General features: G+C 39.9%; 1 protein-coding gene across 1 annotated transcript in view; it reads left to right on the top strand.

Annotated features, from left to right (window-relative positions):
- Positions 1-21816, top strand: part of LOC134573091 (ceramide kinase-like) — a 31582-nt gene extending 9766 nt beyond the window's left edge. The window contains exons 3-13 of the mRNA XM_063432549.1: positions 3148-3270; positions 5593-5721; positions 7518-7581; positions 8030-8175; positions 9471-9545; positions 9782-9934; positions 10864-10969; positions 13288-13349; positions 13845-14053; positions 17224-17420; positions 20936-21816. Of these exons, the coding sequence (XP_063288619.1) occupies positions 3148-3270; positions 5593-5721; positions 7518-7581; positions 8030-8175; positions 9471-9545; positions 9782-9934; positions 10864-10969; positions 13288-13349; positions 13845-14053; positions 17224-17420; positions 20936-20996 (1325 nt within the window). The 3' untranslated portion in view covers positions 20997-21816. The remainder of the gene's footprint in view (positions 1-3147; positions 3271-5592; positions 5722-7517; positions 7582-8029; positions 8176-9470; positions 9546-9781; positions 9935-10863; positions 10970-13287; positions 13350-13844; positions 14054-17223; positions 17421-20935) is intronic.

Raw genomic sequence — 21816 nt, 5'->3', positions numbered from 1 at the left:
GTGACGTTTAAAGAAACCAACGCAAACAATGAGTTTGGCCTTTAGTAGGGCTCCCATGAGTGACGAGTGCCATCAAACTGTGACAATACTATTGACCCCAGGGCTGTCAAATTTAGAAACTAGGTCACGCATTCCATCATCTCCACAGCCTTAAACTTATATCTGCATGATTTGCTTGACGTCAGTTCCCTTTTGTGCCAGGAATGATAATAGGGCTGGGCGTGGAGCACCCAGGGGCCATTTCTAGTCTTTTGGTAAAAGAGCTTTGCACACCATGCAATAAAGAAATGTTTTCCCCATTTAGAGTCTGAGCTTCTTAGCACTACACTGGTGTAAAAAAAAAAACACAAAAAAAAAAACTGTGTGTTCCCTTTAAGAGCCCAAATGCCCATGTCATTGATTTGAATAGACAAAATATTTTGCAACCAAAATAGCAATACATTCAGATGGATACATACTACAAATAATACTTTATTGTCCCTTAAAAAAAATGTTATTTCTCCTGGGAAAAAAAATAAAATCTCTTTATTTGTCATTTTTGTTATTAGCATCCCTCAATCCACAATTTTGCTTGCGTCGTAGTAGTTCTCGGTACCAACTATTAATAATCCCTTTTACTAAACTACCGTAATCAACAATGTTTGATCTGTTTTCTCAGTTACCGAAAAGTGGATTTTATAGGTTTAGCTGCACTAAAGGTCAAAGTGTATTATTTTTTCCTATAAAGCAGTCTGACAATTTTTAAAAGCTTGCAAAAAAAAAAAAAAAAAATTAGTCTTAAGGCGAAACTTGCAAACATTTTTTACATGTCTGTGTCAAAAGTATATCTAGTTTTAGAGACTGCCTCTGGTGGCTGTCAATCAGAGAGCCACTAGAGGCACTTCCTACATACTTGGCGACTTTTGGTCGTCTAAGTGACGCTGGACGTCCTCACGCCCTGCCCGAGGGCCTAATGCACTTGCGGCACTCGCTGCACATGCACATTAGCCCCAGTACAGTTGGCTGCCTTTTTTTGCATGAAATGCCTTTATTTTATTTAATTTTTTTTATTTATTTTTTTTTGCATAAAAATGCCTCCATATAATGATTGTCCCTTTTAATGTCTCTCTTTACTGACTTCTTTTTTTTTGTTATTAGAATCTGAGCGTGTGCTGTTAAAGTGCAGCTTGCATTCCTCAGAATAGTTTTACCTTATATTTAACAAATGTGTGTTTTGAGGATTGCCAAATAATCTGAAATGTAGAGAACTATGACGTCAGTCATTTTTAAAAGCCCAGTCCTTTTATGGCAATGAACATCCTTTCGTCAAGTTCTGTCAGGCGTAGGGTATATACATGAAACAAAGTCTTCAACAATAACTAGAGTCAACACGGATTAAGAACTTCTGGATCTCCAGCATTAGTAATGGAGTCGGGGAGTGACCAAAATAGTGTTCCAAAATGCACTAGGGCACTCCTAGCACCATAACTACTGCAGCAAGCTATAGTGGTTATGGTGCTTTGATTGATCCGTTAAGTAATTTCTAGCCGGAATTTATGATTTGAATCATTTCTATTCTCCTTGTCTGGAATTACCAATATAAGCCTCATCGTTACATCATCCGGCTATTTATAGCTTTTCTGACCTTTAAGATGATTGGTTATCATTCTCACTAATACCAGGAAAAAAAGCAAAAGAATGCATTGATTTTCTTGCTGGTGGTGAAGGAAAACATTTACTGTGTAAATATTAGCTTCAAATTGATTCTTTTTTTAATATTCTTTATTTTTCGTGTGCAAAAGGAAGTACAAACATGTCTGCGATGCCACGATCGCAATAACAGACGATTCAACGCTTACATTGTCATGGCACAAGATTAAGTTGCATGTTTTTTTTTTAAATTAATAAACAGGATAATGCTAGTTATGTCAGCAGATTAGTAAATATGAGACTAATAACAGGTTGTGTAGACTGACATTTTGCTTCAGTAGAGTAACAAGTGTGAGATGCAATTATAGTGACGCATTTAAAAAAAATTGAAGAGTACAAATTAAACGTGCTAGTTTTGCATTGCTTCAGGTACAAGAAATATGTATGTTGTTATATCAGGAGAAAACGCAAAGTAAGGAAAATAAAATAGAAACGGGTAACAGGAGTCCACCGCATGGGTAGTTAAACTAGGAAAAAAGCCCATACAGGCATGGTTGCCAGGGTGTGCTTCAGGCTTCATCCGATGCCCAACTTGCTAGGAGACTGTTTTGCTCTGTGAGGAGGATTCCATATGGGTAAGTGTAAGTGGCACGGGGGCATCAAGGAGAGGCCTGCGGGCGGGTGCCAATTCTCCCTTCTGGTGCAAGAGCTGCCATTTTGAGGTGTAATTCCCCAGGCCTACGAATTGTAGCTAGAGTCAGGACTGCCGCAGGCTCCATTCCAGGTCCTCTAGGTCCCGAGGGGTGAGTGACGCTGTGCTGCCTTGGCATCCGCTGAGTGGGTTCAGACTGACCAGGTGGTCTTGAGGTTGATGCAGATCGGAGCAGGTAGGAGGGCTGAGTTGGGGTGTAGGAGATCTCCTTGACTCTATAGTAGCCCAGAATTCCGCGAAGATGTGATCCAGTTTTGCCAGGGTTGTGGCATTATGGGTCTCTGCATCGCATCTGATTGTGGTCGCAGCCATTTTAGAAGCCTCGTGGCTCCCCTGTATACTGCAGGCTGAGGTATTGTAAGTAGCAGTGAGGGATCTCCTGGGATGACCCCCGCCAGTCCAAAAGGGGAGGGAGAGCTGAAGTCCACCCTGTGAAGTAGAATGTGGTGTCCGGAGAGCGGCCGTCCATCCGACGCCTGTCCCGCTTGTAGGCCGCAAATAGTGAGATGTTAGTTTCCTGGAACAGTACAGCACCACGTTTGGTACCGTACGAATCAGCAGGATCCCCACAATGCGGTGAGTTGCGTTTTGCGTTGATAATAGCAGTTTGGCAGGCGTATAAGGAAGATTAGGCAGTTTGTGCTCAGGAGCTTGTCAAACCTGCGTCTGCTCTGCTTGCCAGTCAGGTTTCGCCCCTTAGATGGCTTCTTTATAACGCAGCAATTGCTAAATACCAGGAACAATGAATTTCACGCACCTGTGTTTTTATTTCAACTTTATTTACTGTTGTTTTCTCTGCATTCCAGTGTACCATGTATCCAGAAGGTCTGCTCAGCGCTGGATCGTTCAAGCCGTCACCTTCACAGCTCCAGACGCCCAGGTGGCAAACAGCTGGGTGCAGACTCTGCAGGAACAGATACATCCAAGTGGTGAGGGGCTCAATCACTGAGCCTTAAAAAATATACACACACTCAGCCAGTACCCTCAGCTGTGGAGATGGTACACAAAATGATATTATTTATTAAAGTGGACTATAACCATCACCAGCACGTAATTTGTACTATTAAAGAGTCATTTTGCATTGTGCTAGCCATTTCGTTTTAAATTTGTGTTAAATAGTCATATAATTACCTTTTTTATGGCTTGCTAAATAAAGAAAAAAAATATCTAGGACAATGTAAGACTAGTTTTCATGGGTCTTTAAAAGGAGCCCAAACTATTTTATTGTGTAGGTTCCACTTCCTACATTTTGGTACCGATTATCTCACAGAAGGCACTGTTTGCCAATGTCCAACTTGTACATCTCCCTCTTGGAGTACTGGTTGTATTCTGATCCACACATTACCCTGTAGTCTGACTCACTTGAGGGCAGGAAGTTCACTATTAGTTTTGCCATTCAAGTCATGGAAAAGCAGTCAGTGTGATTAAAACAGAGTTCCCCTTATTCTAAATAGTGTTTAAATAGTATGTTCTCTCAGTTGGCCAAGCGGAATAGAGCTATGCTCAGTCTTGTTAAAAAAAACACAAAAAACAACAGTCACCTTGGATGATGCTCTAAACGTTATTGACCCAAGTCGGCAGCAAACCTAGTCTATACCCAGGTTCAGGACCAATGGGAGATTGCTTCTGAATCTGGGGAAACTTGCTACTGGCTTGATCCTTAATGTTCTTTTATGTCCGTGGAAGGTCATTGAGGGAATCCTGAGCATGTCCACAGCATCTGAGATGGATCCAGGCTAGATCCCGAACCTGGCTTTTAATGAATCGCATATTCCTCTTTCTGGAAATCCAGTCTGTTCTCACTGTTTTGAAAATAGACGTACTCCTTAATAAGTCATCTCACCATTTCAGAGTAGTCTCACTCACAGGCAAGCAGTGTTACTCATTGAAAAGGAATCCTCAGTTGGTCGAGAGCAGCCCGATTGGTCATTAAATGTACGTAGTCAATAAGAAGCTGTCTCAGTCACTGGGATTTGGTCTCCCCGACGTGGAAGCAGGTATTACTCATTGATAAGGGAGCGTGACTTGTTTTTGGGTAAGCAGGTATGGCTCGTTCTTTGGAGAGTATTCTCATTCTCTGGGGTGTGGTCTTACTTGTAATTAATCTAATTAATTATTAAGCTGTCTTTGCCCATAGAATAACCTCTAGGTCTCTCTCAATAAGACCTCAGTCTCGCTCATTGAGAAAGAGCTGTATGTCGCTACACGATGCAGGATAAATCGCCCCAGGTGTGTCCTGTCAAGCTCTTATATTTGTTTTATTTTATTTTTTTCTTCCTCAGAAAGCTGACTACGTTTTGGCCACTCCTGGCTGTAGCAATGTTCTACCAACTTTGACTCGGGTTCTCCTTCCTAACGAGCTATCTAGCTAGTTGGTACACAGTCCATACAAATGCAATTGAGTAAGGAACTTCAATAGTGAACCACTATGAACGGGCCTTTTTTTAATAGACAAAAACTCTGTTAAATTAAGCCAGTCTAGATGAATAAAACTTTTTATTTATTCATTTTACTAGAAATAGAAAACTTCAAGCACCATGACCACGTCAGTGATTTGAAGTGGTCGTGGTGCCTACAGTCTTTACGTGCAGCGTTTTGCTGTGAAACTCTGCACGTATAGCGATTGACCTCTGTGCTGCTGTTGGTGTAACCCCACCTCTGGCAACATCATCGGGGCATCACTAGCATTCTGGGCGGGATAATATCAATTCTTTGTAAAATTGGGGTCTGACACCAGCACACTCGGCATGGTGCTAGACAGCCAATAGTGGCACAGCCCCTCTGTGCGACCCCCTGCGCTCCCCTTAGTCCACCATCCGTTACCTCCCTCCTCCTCCGGCGAGGAGTAGTGATATCAGTGGAGGGAGAGCAGGCTGAGAGAAAGAACTTGGCCTAGGCACTGAAAAAAAGACGAATTTAAGCTTTATTTATTTTACTGGGGGAGGGAGGGACAATGTTGGAAATGGAGCAATCACTATGAAAACCATATGGAATTTCCTTGCTGATTTCCCCTAATTTCTAGAGCAAGCAAGTAGATGACAATATTATGGGAGGGGGGCACAGTTGGAGAATATGTTTCACAATTGAGGATTTATAAATGTAGATAACGCCCACACACATCTCATTCTTGGACTAACTGCAGTAAAAACACAAGGCCGGTTTGTACACACTGGCCTCCTGCCCTCCCTGCTCTAACTCAGACACCCTCGTTTTCTTGTGTCCTGTACTCATTGTCTTTTCTTCCTCTATAGGGAACACAAGACCACAAAGGCTGCTGGTGTTTATCAACCCCTATGGTGGCAGAGGAAAAGCTTCAAAGGTGTTCAGAAAAAAAATATCTCCTCTCTTCCAGCTGGCCGGAATTGAGACGGAAGTGATCGGTATGTAATCTATGATTCTGTAAACCTAACATGGAACATTATTCCCACTGTTAGTCTGTTATCCGATCTGATTTTATTTACTAAACAGTGAGTTGTTGCCTTTTAACCAAATTGTGGTACATTAAGGAGAAAGCAGCCAAATCATTTTTTTCAGGCAATATTCCCGCATCATTTTCTTTTTTTGGTCCCACATTTACAACAGTATATTTTGCAACTGACACGCTGCGTTGCACTGTGTAGAGAATTAACCCCCCGAGAATACAATTTTCTCATCGAAAATACTAACTGTAACAGCCAGCAGAAATAAAACAATGTGAATCTGTGCAGAGGTCGGTTTTTAAGCATTGTCAAAAAGGAGGTGACACTAAAATTTAAATAGACTACACAAAAAAAAACAAAGGAGGCTTTAACCAAAGTCTGGAGGAGGTCCAGAGATGGTGAAGGACAGGTGGAAAGACTAAAACCAGTATTTATTGATATGACACATAAAAAGAACAAACGAGAACTCACACCCAAAACACCGTGACTACTTAATAACTAACCTGTTCACTGGGTGATGCCGTATAAACAATCCCTATAGAGTATCTAATTACTCCCAGGTTTCCAGGAGGAGACTAAAATGAGCTGAGCTACCAATACTAGAATAAAGGATTCCATATATATATATATATATATATATATATATATATATATATATATATATATATATATATATATATATAGACTCTCTATATGGACTGCTTAGAATATACTATTTAATCTACTCCTCTATTCTAGTATTAAATATTAGAATAAAGGAGAATATATATAGGCAAAAAGATCTAGGGAATGTAAAGTATGGAATGTAAGAAATTATATCTTTTGAGGCCGGCTAATTACCTCCATCGAGACGCAAAGAACAAAGAGAGGTTACCTAAAAACATTACCTCGGTACATAGAAACCATAATATAAGTACCGTACAAAGTTAAATGGCTAATTTAGAAAGAGAGCAGTAAAAATAAGTCATGTAGGCAAAAAAGATAAGCTGAGAGGGGAAAACCTGACAATCACCTTAGTTCAATCATGGTGACCCAACAATAACCAGTAGATAGAAACCCCCAAATCAGCTAATATAGCAATGCCCCAACAATACCCTGGCACGCAATAGAAAATGTATGTGTCTACATATCCCAAATTCTATCGAACCTCTGGGAGCAGAATCAGAAGAGTGCCAAGTGCTACCCATAGTGTATAAAAGACAGACAGACAAAGCCCATCGCATGTTTCAATGTGGAACTGTTTCAGCCAGAGATGATACTGAATTTACCCCTCTTATCTTCTGTGTTAACAGAAGGGATATTTATAATGGGATTTATCAGACTAGAGTTTCATCAAGTCCTTAAAGCGACTTTGTTATCTCAACTATTACAATGTATAAATAACCTGTTTTCATTTGATCCCACCATAATGATGTCATCAGCAAAACTCAGAACCATTTTTCATTCTTTCTTGTTCTGTACTTGTGGATGGAATATACTAACACAATATATAGATTTCCTTTTTGGATTATTTTTTTTATGCACACTAAATACTGAATTACTTTAATGGCAGTCTGAGGGCATGATTCATTTATTTAAGTACGTTTTGTCCGAAGATCAAGTTCCAGCAATTTCTATCTTTATATTATCCCTATATTCACAGTCCAGGTAACGTATTAATGAATTACTATTCCACTTTGACCTAAATAACATATGTTTCAAATTAAACAATTTCCTCTCTGCCTCTTGTAGCCTCATGCTCTGTCTCCTTCTTTTAGAAACCACCCGGGCAAATCATGCCAGAGACTTCATCCTGGAGGAAGATCTGCAGAAATATGACGGGTAAAGACAGTTTCTTTCAAATCACAATTATTATACTGCAATTTTAAATTGCCAACATAAACAGGACAAGAGTATAATTGTTGTAACCCCTATCCTAAGAAACCTGCTTATGGTGCTCTCATTAAGCAATTAGGTCTTTCCGTTGCGGAACAAGGATCCCTAAAGACCAAATTGTTATGTCATAGGAATAGGTCTTCGCACGCCAGATGCTGTGGACTACAATAGAGGGATGTAGGCCACAACATCTGGAGTTCCGAAGGTTGCCTATCCATGTTATGGAATGTCACTGCGGTTAATGTGTTGCCACAGTGTAACACTCCCATGCTATGGGAAGCTATCGATCCCTTCCCTGACAGATCCCCCACAGAGAGTAACCCTAAATCTATCGCTGCTGATCATACCTGTGTCTATGCCTTTATACATATAATTCTAACCTGTTTCCTTGCAGTGTGGTGTGCGTTGGGGGTGACGGAATGTTCAGCGAGTTGTTACATGGACTAGTGACACGGACGCAGAGGGACAGCGGCATCTGTGAGAAGGATGAGAACTCTGCACTTACAGCCTGCAGACTGCGCATAGGGATTATACCGGCAGGTAAGCGTTAAAGTGGTTCTTCACCAAAAATGATATAATTTGCTACTTTATGGTTCACTGTGTCTGAATTTCCTCCTAAATTCTCTAGTTTACATAAAAGTCAAAAAGAAATGCAGGGACTGGTATGAACAGTTAAATTGAGGTTATTCCAAAGCATCTCTATGGGGTTAAGGACTGGGCTCCGACTGGGCCACTCCAAAAGGTGACATTTCTTTTCTTTTTTAAAGCCATTCTGTAGTGGGTTTCCTTCGATGTTTAGGATCATTGTCCTGCTGCATTGCTCAACTTCTACTGAGCCTCATCTGTCGCACAGCCACCCTGATATTATCCTGTAGGATATATTGTTTAACTTGGGAGATTAATTTTTCCTGCAATGATGACAAGCGGTCCAGGCCCCAAAGCAGCAAAACAACCTCAAATCACGATGCTCCCTCCACCATACTTAACTGTTGGGAAGATGTGTTCAGTTGGTATGCGGTGCCCATTTTACAGTATATGTGGTTCGACATGGTCATTCCAAACAACTCAACCTTTGTTTCATCACTCCACAAAACATTTTCCCAGTAGTGTTGTGAAGTGTCAAAATGGTCTTTGACAAATTTCAGATGCACAGCAGTACATTTTTTTGTTTTTTTTTGTAAGCAACTGCTTTCTGCACGACATCCTGCCGTAAACACCATGCCTCTTCAATGTTTTCCATATGATACTCATGAACAGAGATATTAACTAGTTCCAATCCGTCGTACAGATGGATATCTAAGCTTTTTGAGATAACTTGGAACCCTTCATACAATGCAACAATTTTTGATCGCAAGTCTTCTGAGAGCTCGTTTTTGCAAGGCCTGTCGCCATCTTCCTCCATCTGCTCCTCTTCAGAAGCGCCAGGAGCTGACGTCACAGCCGTACACTTGCGCATGCACTATGATACAGCATTGAGGTCAATGCAGGATACCGCAAGACAGTGGAACCCTACATAGCCAGAGCCAATTGCCTGCAGTCATCACTGGTGACGGCTGTCAGGATTGAGTTTGTAGCTCTGCCCAGAGTGTGAGAAAGTCAGGTGGAGGAGAAATACAGAGACAAAATCGTCCCTACTTTGTCTCTGAATTTTGTCTCCGTGAAATTACAACACAGTCAAAATCAGTATTTCATAGTGACAGTGACGTTTTTGTACATAAATAAATACATAAATGCATAAATGATCATATCTAAAGGGTTCACATGTTTTCTTGCCACTGTAAATGACAAAATTACAATATGAATGTAACTCCTATTCTATGTTCCACTGTCTGCAGGTTCCACTGACTGTGTGTGTTTTGCCACCGTTGGAATCAATGACCCTGTGACATCAGCGTTGCATATTATTATAGGTATGCCTTATAGCAAGATTTATGTATCATGTAGAACGTATGTGGAATAACTGGTCACTTATAAAGAGTTACTGTTCATTGCTCGAAGAGAACAACTTATTTAAATTACATTCTTAAACACATACAATAATTACACCAGTTTCCGTTACCATTTCGTGTATGTGGAATACACAGTGCTGTACAATGGGATACACAAATATTTTCTAATATGTGTGAAAACACGTGTTAACCCGTAGGGGACACACAGCCTATGGATGTCTGCGCGTCATACCACGCGGAGCAGCTCAAAAGATTCTCTGTGTCACTGATCGGTTATGGCTTCTTCGGGGATGTCCTCAGGGAGAGCGAGAAGTTGCGTTGGATGGGTCCTCTCCGATACGATGTGTCAGGTACGAAAACCGGAGCAATATGCACGAAAAGCTAGGTTCTTGTCTCTACCACCGAGTTTTAAGGGTACCAGTGGAGACAAATTAGAGTTCTGCCTACTTTCATTCAATCCCTTCTTATTTTCAACCATTCATGCATGACAACCCTCCTTCCAAAAACGTTTTCAATAACAACGCCTATTGACTACATATTTACATCTGCTGAGTTGTCTGAGTAGCTGAGACTCTCATCTTTCTGTCTTGGTGTGTCAGGAATTTAAATGTGTTCCTTTATTTCTCTATCCACTTTTTAATCTAGTCTGTTGTCAGTCAAATGTCTGTCTCTCTATGGATAGCTGTCTACCTGTCTCTCTACCCATAGTCATCGTTTTATCTATATTCTTTGTCTTGATTCATCTGTCTGTCTCTGTTTTTTTGTTTTTCTTCGTATATCTATTATTTTTATCTTTATTTATCCATGTCTTTTTGTCTGTATGTTTGAATTATTTATTTGTATATTTTTCCTTTCTCTATTCTCTCTCTCTATATTCTCCTGTTATCAGTCTCTACTTATCTAATCTGTTTTATCCATCTCTACCTCTCTTCACTACGCGACGAGTTCGGTTAGAACCAGTTACCCCACCTATTCTTCCCGTTTTGAAACATCTGATCACTTCTGCTTATCTTTTATCTAGGATAGCCTTATGCCTGTCTCAGACATGTTTCAATACTATTACTGCCTTCCCTGTGTCCACTGGAAGAGTGTTCCAGGTACCTCTCTACTGTCAGTGTATAGCAGTATGTTTTAGATTACTTCCCACCCTCTACCTTCAAATCAACTCACCTTCATCCACTAGCTCCTTCTTCTGTTTTTAAATTAAATAATGATCATTTTAAGAGCTGTATTAGATCAATTATTGCAGCTGACAATTTGAGTGGATTTTTTTCCTTAGGATTTAAGATGGTTCTCCTTAACCGGGCCTATAGAGGGACTGTAGAATTTCTTGAAGCAGATGACGGTTATTCCAACCCAAGAGACAATACTCGCTGCAGGACAGGGTAAAACTCTCAATCCCCTTCACTGTCGTTGCTTTTACCACTTTTCCTAACACTTGCAAAGAGTAGCATACCAATAGCAAACTTGGATAGATGTGATTTTTCAGGATGCCTGTGAGGCTCTTCTTTCTTCATTCAATCTGTATTATTAAGTGCCTAAAACAAAATGGAAACCTCCTGCAGGGGATTACTTATATTTTTAAAAGTGTAAAATGACCACCTGCATTTCTTTTAACACTGGATCCATAGCAAAGTATTATATATAGGCACATACAAAGCTGATGCTACTAGCAACTCTGCACCACTTATTTACCAATCTACTCTACAGGATCTCTCATAAAACCTATTGAGAACCTTAGAACTCGCAAGACATGTGTACGTGAAGTAACATGGGAAGCATATGGTCTGTGGTCATATACTGCATATATCTGAAAATCATAGCAGCTATAATGAATGGGGTTGGGCATTAGTTGGGAGTTGATCGCGTAAAACCTAGACTAAAGAAAAATAGATGCTCAGGTAGGGCTTTTTCCGCAGGTGATCTGCTGACAAAGACATGCCTAGAAAATGTAAATCATGTAACTTGTCCCTATGACTTTTTAACATACAGTTGCAAGAAAAAGTATGTGAACCCTTTGGAATGATATGGATTTCTGCACAAATTGGTCATAAAATGTGATCTGATCATCATCTAAGTCACAACAATAGACAATCACAGTCTGCTTAAACTAATAACACACAAAGAATGAAATGTTGCCATGTTTTTATTGAACACACCATGTAAACATTCACAGTGCAGGTGGAAAATGTATTGTGAACCCTTGGATTTAATAACTGGTTGAACCTCCCTTGGCAGCAATAACTTCAACCAAACGTTTCCTGTAGTTGCAGATCAGACGTGCACAACGGTCAGGAGTAATTCTTGACCATTCCTCTTTACAGAACTGTTTCAGTTCAGCAGTATTCTTGGGATGTCTGGTGTGAATCGCTTTCTTGAGGTCATGCCACAGCATCTCAATCGGGTTCAGGTCAGGACTCTGACTGGGCCACTTCAGAAGGCTTTCTTCTGTTTAAGCCATTCTGTTATTGATTTACTTCTATGCTTTGGGCCATTGTCCTGTTGCAACACCCATCTTCTGTTGAGCTTCAGCTGGTAGACAGCCTTAAGTTCTCCTGCAAAATGTCTTGATAAACCTGGGAATTCATTTTTCCTTCGATGATGGCAATCCGTCCAGGACCTGACACAGCAAAGCCGCCCCAAACCATGATGCCCCCAACACCTTACAACCACAGTTGGGATGAGGTTTTGATGTTGGTGGCTGTGCCTCTTTTTCGCCACACATAGTGTTGTGTGTTTCTTCCAAACAACTCAACTTTGGTTTCATCTGTCCACAGAATATGTTGCCAGTACTGCTGTGGAACATCCAGGTGCTCTTGTGCAAACTGTAAATGTGCAGCAATGTTTTGTTTGGACAGCAGTGGCTTCCTCTGTGGTATCCTCCCATGAAATCCATTCTTGTTTAGTGTTTAACGTTTTGTAGATTCACTAACAGGGATGTTAGCATGTGCCAGTGACTTTTGTAAGTCTTTAGCTGACACTCTAGGATTCTTCTTCACCTCATTGAGCAGTCTGCGCTGTGCTCTTGCAGTCATCTTTACAGGACGGCCACTCCTAGGGAGAGTAGCAGCAGTGCTGAACTTTCTCCATTTATAGACAATTTGTCTTACCGTGGACTGATGAACAGCAAGGCTTTTGGAGATACTTTTATAACCCTTTCCAGCTTTATGCAAATCAACAATTCTTAATCGTGAGTCTTCTGGGAGCTCTTTTGTGCGAGGCATCATTCACATCAGGCAATGCTTCTTGTGAAAAGCAAACCCAGAACTGGTGTGTGTTTTTTATAGGGCAGGGCAGCTGTTACCAACACCTCCAATCTCATCTCATTGATTGGACTCCAGTTGGCTGACATCTCACTCCAATTAGCTCTTGGAGATGTCACTAGTCTAGGGGGTTCACATACTTTTTCCACCTGCACTGTGAATGTTTACATGGTGTGTTCAATAAAAACATGGCAACATTTCATTCTCTGTGTGTTATTAGTTTAAGCAGACTGTGATTGTCTATTGTTGTGACTTAGATGATGATCAGATCACATTTTATGAGCAATTTGTGCAGAAATCCATATCATTCCAAAGGGTTCACATACTTTTTCTTGCAATTGTATGTATAACATAATCTCACTGTCTTTGCCCTGCCCAATACCCATGTCTTTCATTTTAGTGACTTTTAATTTTTCTTCTTTTTTAAATCCATTTTTTAGGTGCCTTGTGTGTTCAGAGTCGTCAGAAAAACTGAGAGAAGTGATGGAAGCAGAAAATCATTGTGAGTATTAAATTATTTGACCTATGTTTATATCAGCAATTCATCCAATCCACGCTTTGTGTAAGCCTGGCTGTATAGCATTGTCATTTTTTATTCTTAAATAAGTTTAAATCATTAAATCCCACACTGATGTCCTTTGTATAGCTCTATCACCACCCCCAACCCATATTGCTGGGAGGCTCGGGACATTTATTTACATTTAAGTAGAGTTGTGCTGACTTAAGACTCACGTGTGCCCTTTACTACTGCACTAGGCCTTCCATTTAAAAAGATAATATGCCAAACACTTTGAGTAACATCGCCACAGAGCATTGTTGGCTAAGCTTGGTTGTGAAGTACATCTCCCATGATCCTTAGCCAGCCTTTAAGGAATTGTATATCTCAGTTATTTATAATAACCGGTGAAGTCACTGCTGCCCTAGAACCAGTTGAATGCTAATTGGTATGTCTCGTGTTGTTTGATTTAATGCATTGACACTCTCCTTCTGCTATTAGGTTGTACCTCCAATAAGTGGAAAAAAGTGAGTGGCTCCTTCGTGGCTATTAATGTTACAGGCATGTCCAGCGCTTGCCCTAAGAGTCAAGATGGCCTGTCTCCGACAGCACATCTAGCAGATGGCACTGCTGACCTCATCTTGGTGCACAAGTGCAACATGTTCCGCTTCCTGAGACATCTCAAAAGACACACGAGTAGCAAAGACCAGGTAAGATACCTATACAGACTAAGGCAGGATTGCATGTTGGACAGCTCACAGTTGAATTTTTTTTTATATACACGGACATATTCCACAGAGCTTTATATTTCTAGAAAGAGGAACAGGTGAAGAAGGCCCTGTTTGAACGAGCATACAATCTAGTATATATAGCATAGCTAGGTCTTTAATGGCATGTCCACCTTGACTAGATCATTTTGGCATTTATTTATTTATTTTTGGTTAAAGAATCCCTATGGTGTTTGGAATACAAACCTGTTTTCCTATCGCTATAGTGTCCCTCTGACAATAACTAAAGATTAAGAACTTTTTAAACTTGCCTGATTCCAGCGTCGAGGTCTCTTGTCACTGGATCAGACTCCTCCTTTTCCAACGTCACAGTGATGGGGACACCTAATGCACATGTGCGCTTACATTAGGCCTTCGCATAGGAAAGCATTGAACCAATGCTTTCTTCTAAGGATTTAGAAGAACCTGGACATCCTTATGCAAAGCTTCAGAACATCCAACGGTGTTTCCTAGATTTTCACCTACTTAAAGGACCACTATAGTGCCAGGAAAACAAACTCGTTTTCCTGGCTCTATAGTGTTAATAGGTCCCCCTCAGCCACTTACCTTTCTCCAGCGCCGGGCTCCTTCGGCATCGGGGGCAACTCTCCTCCCTCTGCCGACGTCAGCTCTGAATGCGCATGCGCGCACATTCAAACAGCCCATAGGAGAACATTACTCAATGCTTTCCTATGGACGTCCAGTATCTTCTCACTGTGATTTTCACAGTGAGAATCGCGTAAGAGCCTCTAGCGGCTATCAGTGAGACTGGATTAACCCTCAGTGAAACATAGCAGTATGTCTGAAACGGCTATGTTTTCAGCTGCAGGATTAAAACTAGGGGATCTGGCACCCAGAACACTTCATTGAGCTGAAGTGGTCTGGGTGCCTATAGTGGTCCTTTAAACTCTGTGTAACAGCCACTAGAGATTGTCGTTACCCTGCAATGTTTTACATTGCAGGTATAAGGGGCACTGCACCTAGACCACTTCTATGAGATGAAGTGGTCTGGGTGCCTTTAGTGTCCCTTTAAGACTGCTGATACATGTTGAAATCTAAGGCTTCAGTTTTCATTAACTAGGTTATCTTTCGTGAGTAAACAATCCATGGTATTTAACAAAAGCTGCAAAAGTGAAACACCAGGGTTTACGATTCCATAAATTCGGGTGAATCTAAACCTGCTTGGCTATATTTAGGACCAGGTAGTCTATTTGGCAACATGGCAGAGACAGAGGCCTAGATATGAAAGATTTAATTTCCAGTTGATTGTTCATATAACTCACACACAGCTTAAAGGGACACTCCAGGCACCCAGACCACTTCTGCCCATTGGAGTGGTCTGGGTGCCAACTCCCACTACCCTTAACCCTGCAAGTGTAATCATTGCAGTTTTCATAAACTGCAATAATTACGTTGCAGGGTTAACTCCTCTAGTGGCTGTCTACTAGACAGGCACTAGAGGGCACTTCCGGGATTCTAGCACAGATTTGTGTAAGGACCTCCAGCGTCGCTAAAATTTTAAATGCTTTCCTATGGAGAGGTCTAATGCGCCGCGCACTAGGTCTCCCCCGCCGGCGGACGTGATCGGTCTCTCCCACCGGATGATGTGGAGGAGCGTGGGCGGACCCAGAAGCAGCGCCGAGGGACATCGGCGCTGCCTCAAGTAAGTCACTGAAGGGGTTTTGACCCCTTTGGCAACCGGGGATGGGAGGGAGAGGGGACCTGCAGTGCCAGGAAAACGATTTGTCTTCCTGGCACTGGAGTGTCCCTTTAACTAAATTCACTTTTTCAGTTCAAATGCTCAGTAAAGCAGAAGTTGTCTTACGTCACTCTAAAAGGCTGCGCACAAAAATTGTCGGCCTTTTATGAATTACCGATTGCTCTGCCCAACAATGAACAATGTTTAATCACATGTTTACTAAGAAAAAGGCGAGTCCTAGAGTTACATTTGGAGTGATCGGCAGAGACTTTACTCGGATTACTTCAAATGTAGCATTTTGTGCTAGAATTGCTTCACTCTTTACTAGATAAACAATGAACGATCCCTATTTTATTACAGGCTGCTATTCTTTCACTCACTCCAGTAAATAATGTTGCAATCAATATAAGATTCTGTTATAGATGCTCGATGCTGCCATCTTCCTGTGATGTGCTGTATGTACATGTACTCCAGACATCATTTATATTTCCCATTATTCCATATGTGTATAAATGCATTCACATGGCAAATGCATTTACTATTAGAGTACAGGTATAGTCTTCCATATAATATATATATATATTTTAGCTTTTAAATGTGGCATTGCCAATAAGTGACAGTTATGTTAAAGGGAAACTAGTCACCTGAACAACTTTAGATTAATGAAGCATTTTGGTGTATAGAACATGTCCCTGCAGCCTCACTGCTCAATCCTCTGCCATTTAGGAGTTAAATCCCTTTGTTTATGAACCCTAGTCACACCTCCCTGCATGTGACTTGCACAGCCTTCCATAAACACTTCCTGTAAAGAGAGCCCTATTTAGGCTTTCTTTATTGCAAGTTCTGTTTAATTAAGATTTTCTTATCCCCTGCTATGTTAATAGCTTGCTAGACCCTGCAAGAGCCTCCTGTATGTGATTAAAGTTCAATTTAGAGATTGAGATACAATTATTTAAGATAAATTACATCTGTTTGAAAGTGAAACCAGTTTTTTTTTCATGCAGGCTGTGTCAGTCATAGCCAGGGGAGGTGTGGCTAGGGCTGCATAAACAGAAACAAAGTGATTTAACTCTTAAATGACAGTGAAATTGAGCAGTGAAATTGCAGGGGAATGACCTATACACTAAAACTGCTTTATTTAGCTAAAGTAATTTAGGGGACTATAGTGTTAACCTCAAAACATTTTTCTGGCTGTGGTCTTTGAAAAGCACAGTGAGATGGTTGCGGTTTATTTCACTCAGTGGCTCCTGGTGTCAGACTCATTCTGTTTAAAATCCTATTCTTGGATAAAGTTCTAAATGTGGATCAATTAACAGGACTTTTGAACTTTGCCTGCTATTGCTTTGAATGACCTAGTGGCTCTTTTAGTTGTGTAGGTTTTTTTGTACATTAATGTCTCTGTGTACTCCAATAGTTCGCTTTGCCCTACGTGGAAGTACACCGGATCCACGCCATGCGTTTCATTCCTGACCACGAAGAAAAGGATGATACGGAGGAGGACAATATCAGGCGAAGAAAGAGCATCTTTTCAACTCTATGCAGAGGCACTCCACACACCAGCACATGGAACTGTGATGGAGAGATCTTAGAATGTGCACAAATTAGCGTCAGGTGAGGAATAAAAATATGTTTGAAATGGTACCACGACGGGAAGTGTTAGTATTATTGATTTCTACAACAACTGCGTTCATGTTACTTTGCAAGCAATTTTGTATTTGCATGTCACACTGACAGGCCATTTATTCATAAGGAAACCAAGCACCAAAACAACTTAAAGGGACACTTTAGTCACCAGAACAACTATAGCTTAATGGTGTTGTTCTGGTGAGTATAATCATTGCATTCAGGCATTTTAATGCAAACACTGCCTTTTCAGAGAAAAGGCAGTGTTTACATTGCCCCTAGTGACACCTCCAAGTGGTCACTCATCAGATGGTCACTGGAGGTGCTTCCTAGGGCCGTTCAGCATCTCCACGCACTGCATGTGGACATTGAATTTGCCTCAGAGATGCATTGATTCAATGCATCTCTATGAGGAGGTGCTGATTGGCCAAGACGGTGTTTGGCCCCGCCTCCTTTGCCGATTTTAGCCAATACAATGATTTCCCCACGGGAAAGCATTGAATTGGCTACAAAATTTCAATTCTGATGACGTCACTAAGGAAGTGGGGCGCTGGAAAAAAGGTGAGTTTTAATTGCTTTTAAAGGAAACTGAATGGGGGGTAAGCCAACTTAATAGTGTGTTTAGCACTATAGGGTTAGGAATTCATGATTGTGTTCCTGACCCTATAGTGTTCCTTTATGCTTAATAAAGCAGATTTGGTGTATAGGTCATGCCCCTGCAGTCTTACTTCTCAAATCTCTGCCATTTAAGCGTTAAATCACTTTGTTTATGCAGCACCAGGCCACACACCCCTGGCTGTGATCCACACAGCCTCCATGAAATAAGTGAAGAAACACTGTGTGTTTATTGTAGAAGGTCTTATCTCCTGCTCTGTTAATTTAACTTTATCCACATGCAGGAGTCTGTTGTAGGCTCTAGCAGACTAGTAACAGAACAGGAAAATTTTGAAAATTCTAAATTAAACACACGTGAAATAAGGAAAGCTAAGACAGTTAGACTCTTTATTTCAGGAAGTTTGCAGGGAGGCTATGTGAGTCTCAGCCAGGGAAGGTGTGGTTTGGGCTGCATACACTCAAATTGCACAGAATTGAGCATTGAAACTGCAGGGGCATGATCTACACACCAAAATATAGTTGTTTTGGTGATTAGAATTGCCCTTTAACAAAGTGTCATGGTTCTTGGACCCATTTGCCATAAGCAGGGCAAGACTGTGGTGCCAAGCTGGAGTTCCTATACTAGCTTAACCCCTTAACGCCGTTCCATGCCGTCGCGCTTTAAAGCCGTTGCGGCGGCATGGAAGACCGTAACGGCTTTCTGCCCCAGGAGCCAGGAGGTACTCCCCTCCGCCGCGATCCTTTTCTGGAGGGCTGCCAGGCAGCCCTCCCACGGCAAATGAGGCCCCCGGAGGCCATGTGATCGCTCTAAAAGAGCGATCACATGGCCCCCTATAGCTGGCTATGGATCTGCCAGCAGGGGGGCTGTCTGAAATATCACAGTCCCCCTGCTGGTAGGAAGAATAAAAAAAAAATAAATAAACATGTGTAAAAAAAATTAAAAGTATTTATACATATTATATATATGTAACGTCATACGTAATGTATTTTAATATTAGTATATATATTAGTATTAAAATACACTTAAAATTACGTTACATATCTATAATATGTATATATATATATATAGATATATACACACACACATATATATATATATATATAATAGATATATACACACACACACATATATATATATACATACACGCATACACACACACGTATAATTAAAATAATAAATAAAATATTGAAACAAAATTTAATATAAAATATATATCCATATGTAATTTCATTCTAACTGTATTTTGTTATTAATATATATATATATATATATATATATATATAGGCAACAAAATACACTTAGAATGACATTCTATATATATCTATCTATATATAAAATACAAATAACCGCAATATATATATATATATATATATATATATATATATATATATATATAGATAAATACATATAATTACATTAGTATACACGTAGAATTTAAATACATATATATTAAAATTCTACATGTATATTTAAGTAATCTTTTAACATAATTATGTGATTTGATTAATTAAAATTTGATTGACATGCCTGACAACACAGGGAGAAAGTGCAGAGAATGTAATTCGCAAGCACTATATTTGACCCTGTAACTCTCCAAGACACCATAAAACCTGTGCATGGGGGGTACTGTTTTACTCGGGAGACTTCGCTGAACTCAAATATTAGTGTTTCAAACTAGTAAATTGTATTACAATGATGATATTTTAAATAAAAGTGAAGTTTTTTTCATTTTTTACAAACAAACGGCACTTTTATGGACTATATTATTGTTGTAATATGTTTTACTGTTTTAAAACACTAATATTTGTGTTTAGTGAAGTCTTCCGAGAATAACAGTACCCCCCATGTACAGGTTTTATGGTGTTTTGGAAAGTTAGAGAGTCACATATAAGGCTTGCATTTAATTTTATTCACATTGAAATTTGCCAGATTAGTTATGTTGCCTTTGAGAGCGTATGGTAGCCCAGGAATGAGAATTACCCCCATGATGGCATACCATTTGCAAAAGTAGACAACCCGAGTCTTTCTTAGTAGCCACTTAGTCACAAACACTGGCCAAATGTTCGTTTTTTGCTTTTTTCACACAAACAAATATGAACGCTAACTTTGGCCAGTGTTTGTGACTAAGTGGCTACTAAAAAAGACTAAACATACCCCACTTTCAATACCTTGGCCTGTCTACTTTTTCAAATGGTATGCCATTATGGGGGTAATTCTCATTCCTGGGCTACCACACCGTCTCAAAGGTAACATTACTAATCTGGCAAATTTCTATTTGAAAATGGAATGTTCTATATTTGACCCTGTAACTTTCCAAAACACCATAAAACCTGTTAATGGGGGGTACTGTTGTACTTGTGAGACATCGCTGATTACAAATATGTGCATTTTTTTTCAGTAAAACCAGTATTATGACATTCACAGTTAAAATGTCAGACGGAAATACAAATTTAAAAAAAAAACGTATTTTCTCAATTTTTTTTTTTTACATTTTATTCATAATAAATTATGTTCCATATATGAATAGTTATTGATAAATTAAAGCCCTGTTTCTCCTGAACAAAATGATATATAAGTGTGGGTGCACTTAATGTGACAGCGGTGAATTACGGTTGAACAGACATGTAGCGCAAATTCCAGTTTTTGTTTACGTTTTGTTTTGATCAGAACGTGCACTATTGACTCCGTCCTGAAGGGGTTAACGATATCAAGCCATAATAAGATAAATGAAATCACAAATACCCATCCTACTCTAATATGGTGATCATTAGAGGGATCAGGGGGTCAATTATACCGTCTTCCTCAATCTGTATAATAGACATTAAAGAGAATGTTGTGGGAGATAAAATACATTTTCCAATTCAATGTTTGAATATTTTTCCCACAGGGTACACCACCAGCTCATCCAGCTCTTTGCACGAGGTATTGAAGGCACATGCGGCAGCTGAAGAAGGACCACCAAGCATTTTATTGCTTTATTTTTTCCTATTGCACTTGAATGAAAGGCATTAATGCTATTAAGACCTGGAACTCAGCATATCACTAGGTGAAGAAAAGCACGGGCCAGAGGCTGCTGGACAGCAATCCCAGGAGTAGCCAAACACTGCCACTTAATAGACACATACACAGGCTCTTACGATGACGTTGTTGATGAAATTCTTTTGCTTTCTGTGTGAGCAGGGAAATATTTCTGCACGGCAATTAATTTTTAGAAATGTGGTCAAAAGGTAGATCCTTTGGCCATTGCACCACTGTATATACCACAATGCTTTTCTAGCCTTAAGGTTGCCAAAGCATTATTGGAATTGTAGAACTACAAGTTAGTTTATGATTTCACCCCTTAATGGGGGTCGGTCTTAGACCAAATCAGTACAAGCCTTTTCCTTAGGAGGTTAGAATTTAAAATATTCAGTTGTTAAAAAAAAAATAAAAAAAATTATAGGTGATTTTTATTATGCTGTACTAGAATGAGAATTTTTAGTGATAGTTTGGTCTCTGATGGAGAGGGGTGTAGATCACCTTCTGTTCATCACTTCAAATTATTTTAATATTAGTTCAATAGAAAAATTTAACTATATATTTGTATATATATTTATGTAGGAATGTTCAACTAGGATGTGTTACACAATGTAAAATAGTATAGTTTTCCTTTTATTTGAAACCCAAGATTCCTTCACGGAATGCTAAAGGTACAATTTTACCAGCAGCAAAAGCACAATGCCCTTAATCAAACACATACACATCCTTTTTAATAAATGTTCCCTATTT

Source organism: Pelobates fuscus, chromosome 9, assembly GCF_036172605.1.
Source record: "Pelobates fuscus isolate aPelFus1 chromosome 9, aPelFus1.pri, whole genome shotgun sequence".
NCBI classification, from domain to species: Eukaryota; Metazoa; Chordata; class Amphibia; order Anura; family Pelobatidae; genus Pelobates; species Pelobates fuscus.
The sequence above is the reverse complement of the archived record's forward strand: the minus strand, read 5'-3'. Positions and strand labels throughout refer to the sequence as shown.